The sequence below is a fragment of the Clarias gariepinus genome, chromosome 8 (assembly GCF_024256425.1).
Source record: "Clarias gariepinus isolate MV-2021 ecotype Netherlands chromosome 8, CGAR_prim_01v2, whole genome shotgun sequence".
NCBI classification, from domain to species: Eukaryota; Metazoa; Chordata; class Actinopteri; order Siluriformes; family Clariidae; genus Clarias; species Clarias gariepinus.
In genome coordinates, this window is record NC_071107.1 from 23,664,008 (window position 1) to 23,670,007 (window position 6,000).

The window sequence follows — 6,000 nt, forward strand, 5'->3', positions numbered from 1 at the left end:
CAAAAATTTCCGAAATTCCGGCTACTTAGGCACATGACTATTTTCTGTTTCATGTTGTAGCAAAAAGTACACAGGTCACACAAGAGTGCAGTTTAATAAGATGTGCAATCTTTTGATTCCTAGGCATAAATTATTATTAGGCAATGCTCCTGGTTTTCTACTGGATTCTTTCAAATTCACATTTTAAAAACCAAAATTCCCAAAAATCTTTTCACGTATCTATTTTTATGTATATGCAGAAATTGTAGTTAAAAATTTTGAAATCGGAATACATCTTGTAAAATGTAGATAAATCCTATGTTGGTATGCTTTTATATTTTGTAATGGATCAAATTTTACCACAAGGATAAAGAATATTTGACCTTGTGGGGTTTTGGACTGGTCCCTAAATTTTTTATTCATTAGATTAGATTAAGTAAGATTCAGCTTTATTGTGACTGCACATGTATGGTACAAGGCAAACAAAATACAGCCAAAAGATTTCAGTTAGATGCTTAGAGTTGCATTCAGCTGTAGATATGGCATTATATACTGCTGAAAGGTCCTTACAAAGATATTAAGGGAAATGTGTGTGTGTATGTGTATGTGTATAGGGCACAGCGTTGGTGTTTGCCCCTACGAGAGGAGACACACTGACAGAATTCTGTAGACTGGCAGAAAGAGCTGGACTCCTAGTGTGCCGCTATGACAACTATGACTCAATTATATGGGACCTGCATATAAAGGTAACTTAAAATGTTTGTGAAATGTGTTTGTTGTATATTCTGTGTGATGTGCCGCATCTTTCCCAATATAATATATAGTATAATACAGTGTATGTATGTATATATATATTGTAGCGTTTTTACCGCTAAGCAGGAACTTGGAGAGACAAGTGAGCTTCCTGGTTGCCCAATGCAATGGCTGGGAGTATTTTTAATTGGTTTCGAACACAACGGCACATTCACAATCACAGTCACAAACATAAGACACACTTTCTAGCCCTCACACACACACAACCTGGCCGAACCCACTAATTCAAACACCTTTCCCCAACAGGGTGACAACATAACAACCCCTCCCGCAAAGCATGATGGTTCCCAAACGAAACCCCGCCCACGCCACAATATATAAAATAGTAATATTATTTAGTTGTAATTTTAATACGATTGTTTTAACTTTTAATTGTGTGTGGAGCGTTAAAGGTGCAAGTTGTTTGTCTACTGTGCGTGTGTGCAAGTGTGTGCAAGTGATTCTTCCTGCTCGGCAGTGAACTTACAAACCACAATTGAAATCTGAAAAAAAAAAAAAACATCTTAGGAGCCTAAGTCAGTATGGGGAAACTCAGCTAACAATGAAAAACACGAGCGATAGTCATTGCCCTTTTCGTTGTGCCCATCTATCGGCCCAAGCACAGGGCTGGCAGCAGCAACCGCGGAGTCCAGCTGGTTAACAGCTGGTTAATGGCACCGGCTGCCATTTTTTGCCAGCGGAGGAAGCTGTGAGGACCCATTAGGCCCTGTAGGCCTGACGGGCAGACCTGCCCATGCCTGAGGAAAATGGTTCTGGCACTAAGTGATTTGGGCTTTATTTCCACAGCCCTTTGAGTGGCCACTTCACCACCAGTCATGGGTGGCCAGAAGTGGGTGCTGAAAAAAAAAGAAAGAAAAACAAAACAACAACAAAAAAAAAAACCAACCTCAGACGCTGTGTGAGAGTACATTTTGAGCTGTCTGTGAGTAGAAAGGGAGGTAAAAATGCAAAACGGAGCGATGGTTAAAGGTGGATGGAAAGCAAGCGCTAGAAATGGAGGGTTGCATGACGGAATCTTTTCCAAGCTTGATGTTTCAGCTACTTCCTTCTCACTATCGTCATATAATAATATTAACACTATAGCCGGAACACAAGGAGTGCATCATCTTCTCTGGAACGTTATGGGAAGATGTGTGTTTGTGTGTATAGCAGTAATAGAAGCTTTCGCTATTTTACAAACTTCTTAAAATGTTCAATATATACTAAGAGTATTTAAATGTTATATTCACAGTGTTCAGTCTGGGATGCACCTAAACCTATACGCACACACACACACACACACACACACACACACACACACACACACACACACACACACACGGTTTCTTAAGCCCTTAGACATACTGAATAGGAAGGAGACCACCTAGTGTGTGGATAATGATGATAACGGTGAGCTGAGTCAAGAGTTCTACTACTGCTACCTGTGTGTATGTGTGTGTGTGAGTGTGTTCGCACAATCTTTGGCTTTGCCAGCAGTATGTACAGCTGTGTTGCCTGTCGATGTGATAGCAGTGAAAGCTGAAGTGGCTTCATCATATCAAAAGGTGATTAAGTCCCCGTCCTTATCGTCTGATGAGCATCTCTGTGTGTGTTTTAAATAAATGCTATAGGAGAGCTATATCAAGAGTATACCTCACAAAAACCTTGCTGGTTGGTCATAATTAGTGATAGTGTTATATACAATATTTAAATGCATGTTCATATTATCTGTATTCTTACACCCTCCTACGCCGATCACTCCTCAGCTGCTCTCTCTGATGTCCTGCAGATTGCGGTGTTTCCATTGATACTAAAAAACAAAAAAAAAACAAAAAAAAAAACAAAAAAAACAACCTTCCTCTCCTCCCTACCCAGCACATTGTTGCAAAATATGCAGAGGTGTGTGTGTGTGTCTGTGTCTGTGTGTCTGTGTGTGTGTGTCTGCGGCGAGGGGGCTGCATGTTATCCTCTTATCCCCACTGTTCTGGAATAGAGCTGCAGCAGCTGGAGGACTGCAAGCTGCCTGATAATGCCACTATTTTCCGCCCGCCCGTCTTAATCTTGTTACTCAGTTGGTGGTGGAGAGAGAGTCATGAATTTTAATTCTGACAATCCCCCCCACCCCCTTTTTTATAAACACACACATAAATCACACATGCAAACGCATCACACGTTTAAGCGTGCCTTTAAGGACGCTTCCCTTCTTCCAGCCGTCCGTCTGACTACTTGTCGTCTCTAGTGTCCTCCCTCAATCCGGCTGTCCATCGGTTTCTTAGGTCTGAAGTTGTTCTGCATGCTGATGTTTGGTGTGTTCATCAGTCTCTCAGGAATGCTTAGCAGCTCGAGAAGGAGTGGGGGGGAGAAGTGGCAGTAAAATAAATGCCTTGAATCTTGGCGGCAGCGCGATTTAAAACGTATGAGCCGATTTATCCAGCCACCCATGAAGCTGGTTAGCAGCCTGTGATCAGGAGGAACAGCTTTGCCTGTTAAACTTTTCACCTTTGCAAGCTCTCTCTCTCTCTCCCTCTCTCTCTCTCTCTCTCTCTCTCTCTCTTTTCATAAGCTTCTTTCTTATATCACTCTCTCACCCTTTATCTCTTTTTCTTCAAACCCCGTCTATTCCCTCTCTCCCTCTCCCTCTCTCTCTTTTCCTGTCTTCGCTGTGAGATTTGAATGCAGAGCATCTTGGTCCGCCCAGTGGATTTAGTGTTGGCCGACTGGCTGTCCTGATTACCGAAGGGTCACGGGTTCAACCACCGGCCGCTGCGTAGAGGAGGTGGAGAGCGCGATAACACACATGAGGTCCAAGAGGGAAGTCTTTCATCTGCCCTCCTCCAACTACACAGCGAAGAATCCACGGCAGGATTTATACACTGTGAATTTATACGCTGCAGCTTTGAGCTGTTTACCTGAGTAGAATATGTCCGACTCTTCTGCCTGATGAAATGCTTAAAATAGTTTCATACGTTCATATTTGTAATTATTCATATGCATCATGAAAATAATTCAAAGGTTAGGGCTGGATTTTGCAAAGTTTTTTTTGTAAACTTTTACTTATCAAATCGAGATAATGTTGTGTTCAGCTGATTTTTGTTAATTTGTCAGACTTCTGTTATAATAAGAAAATATCTTTTTGCAAAGGAAAAATCAAAACAAAATCAAAAACTCATTATTTTCTTTTTTTTAAACAAGATTTATTAGACTTTGCTTATTGGTTGTGCTTGAAAAATTCACGACTTCACAATTTTGTGCATCAGTTACTTTAAGCATGCATTGTCACTTTGATTAGAAGTATTAGATATTGTAGTTTAGTTCTTAAAAACTAATTTATATTTACATACTGCATCTGGTCTATTAAACTGTTAAATCTGACAAATTCATATCAGGCAAAAAACATTCTTGTAAAAATATTATAAAGAGGCTTCACAATTTTTAGACCATATTATCGATTCCATATTATTTATAAGCAGTAAATAAAAACGTTTTCGTTTACTTTATATACCATCCGGCTTCAGTTTTCTACAATACAGTAAGAAATAAAACTAATCAAAATAAGTGCTGCTGAAATTTCATGGCCCAGCTATGTAATTATCATACAACTTGGAATGTGCATTTCCAAGTACCTGAATATACCAAGCTGACATTTAGTTGCACTCCCCCCTCCCACCCCCCCACCCCCATTTTTTTTTCTCTTTACTGTATATTTGGGCCTTGTATAACAAACTGTCATGTTTGCTCTCTGTATGGAGGGTTGTGATTTTCATAACCGAATTGCACGGTACTCGCTGAGCCCACATGGCAGATTGTGTTTGTGCTGTGGGCAAGCCGATTGGCTGAGACAGAGCACGGCTCGGCTGGCAGAGACGAGCGTGCTGGCAGTAATGGTGTGTGCTGTGGGACTGTTAAGGGAAAGTGGCCCCTGAGGGCCTCGAGTCTGCAATGGATGATGTCTCTCATGCAGACACCTCAGTTGTGAGTCATCGTAAAGCAGTTGCGAAGCATGGTGCTCAGTGTCTGTCCCAGAGTGCTCACCGTGTGGATCTGAGCTATGCATAGGGACAGAGACGAAACAAGGGAGCAACCAAGTTAGTGCTTGCTTTTATATGTTGATGAAGGAGAACCATGTTTTATGCATTTGCAAATGAACTACCAAAAACTCCAGAAAAACACTCACAACAATAAAATTAATTAAAATGCAACCTACCCCATGAAGTGTGAAGAGAAATAGAGCGCAAATAGAAACAGTTTTCGTGTGGTTAGTCCATTGTCGGGGAATAAAAATATCTCCCCAGACCATCATCTTAAGTATAAAAGCATTGTCATGTGATTGTTTAGCTTGACAAATGACAAATGCTTTATAGGAGGACGAGATTTAGTCCCATTAAGCATTAACAACACTCTAACAGTTCAAATCTGCACCACCAAGTTTAGAAAGCTGTACACGTGAATAAAAGGGGCATTATGTATTTGCTGATATGGTCATGAGTAACTGGTGAAATCAAACAATATTTTAGTTTATTTTAATATTTTAGCTGGATTTTTCCTTGTGTGCTTTTTACTCGGGACCCTGTAACGAAATTGTGACTTGTCACCCCTATTCTTATTCCAATTCTTCAGTGTTCTCACACAGCATCTTCTCAGTCCATGAATATGCAGACTAACGTATGCTATTTCTGGATCCTGTTTCTTATCCGTTTTTCTTTTCAGATGAAAAGAGAAGGAAAGGAGGCATATGACGAGAACATCCATTATCCTGTGCTGCTCACCCTCACCCACGTACCCAGTCCACGCCTGCTGTGAACCTGGCAGACCTCCGCTGTGCCACCACCCCTGGCTTTGCCACTGTGATTCCCAGGGTTTATTCAACCTAGCCTTTTTTTTCCCACTCTTATACCCATGATGCTTTTAAAACACACAGTACGTGTCGGAGTGTGTGGGATTCAGTTGCTGTGTGAACTCATGCCTGACCTTGTTACTGTGCAATAAAAAGTGTGTAAAACAGAGGCAAGGCCACTCGGAGCACAGCCGTCTTCCTGAGAACTGTGTTTATGGTGAAAAAGCTTAACTATTACTGAAGAAGAAATCTATATATGGTGCAGTTAATATCGCTATTTTGAACAGGCACCTGCTGGATGGATGGATTGGTGCTTAATGGCATGGCTTATTGCATAATAGTTGGTCTAATTATGCATTTCATGCATAAATCAATCTAATGCTACTGTGCATAAT

At 40.9% G+C, this 6,000-nt stretch overlaps 1 protein-coding gene across 1 annotated transcript in view; it reads left to right on the plus strand.

Annotated features, from left to right (window-relative positions):
* camkmt (calmodulin-lysine N-methyltransferase) overlaps window positions 1-5,790 on the plus strand; it is a 100,491-nt gene extending 94,701 nt beyond the window's left edge. Inside the window, exons 10-11 of the mRNA XM_053502715.1 lie at window positions 594-725; window positions 5,479-5,790. Coding sequence (XP_053358690.1) covers window positions 594-725; window positions 5,479-5,571 — 225 coding nt within the window. The 3' untranslated portion in view covers window positions 5,572-5,790. The remainder of the gene's footprint in view (window positions 1-593; window positions 726-5,478) is intronic.
* The last annotated feature ends 210 nt before the right edge of the window (window positions 5,791-6,000 follow it).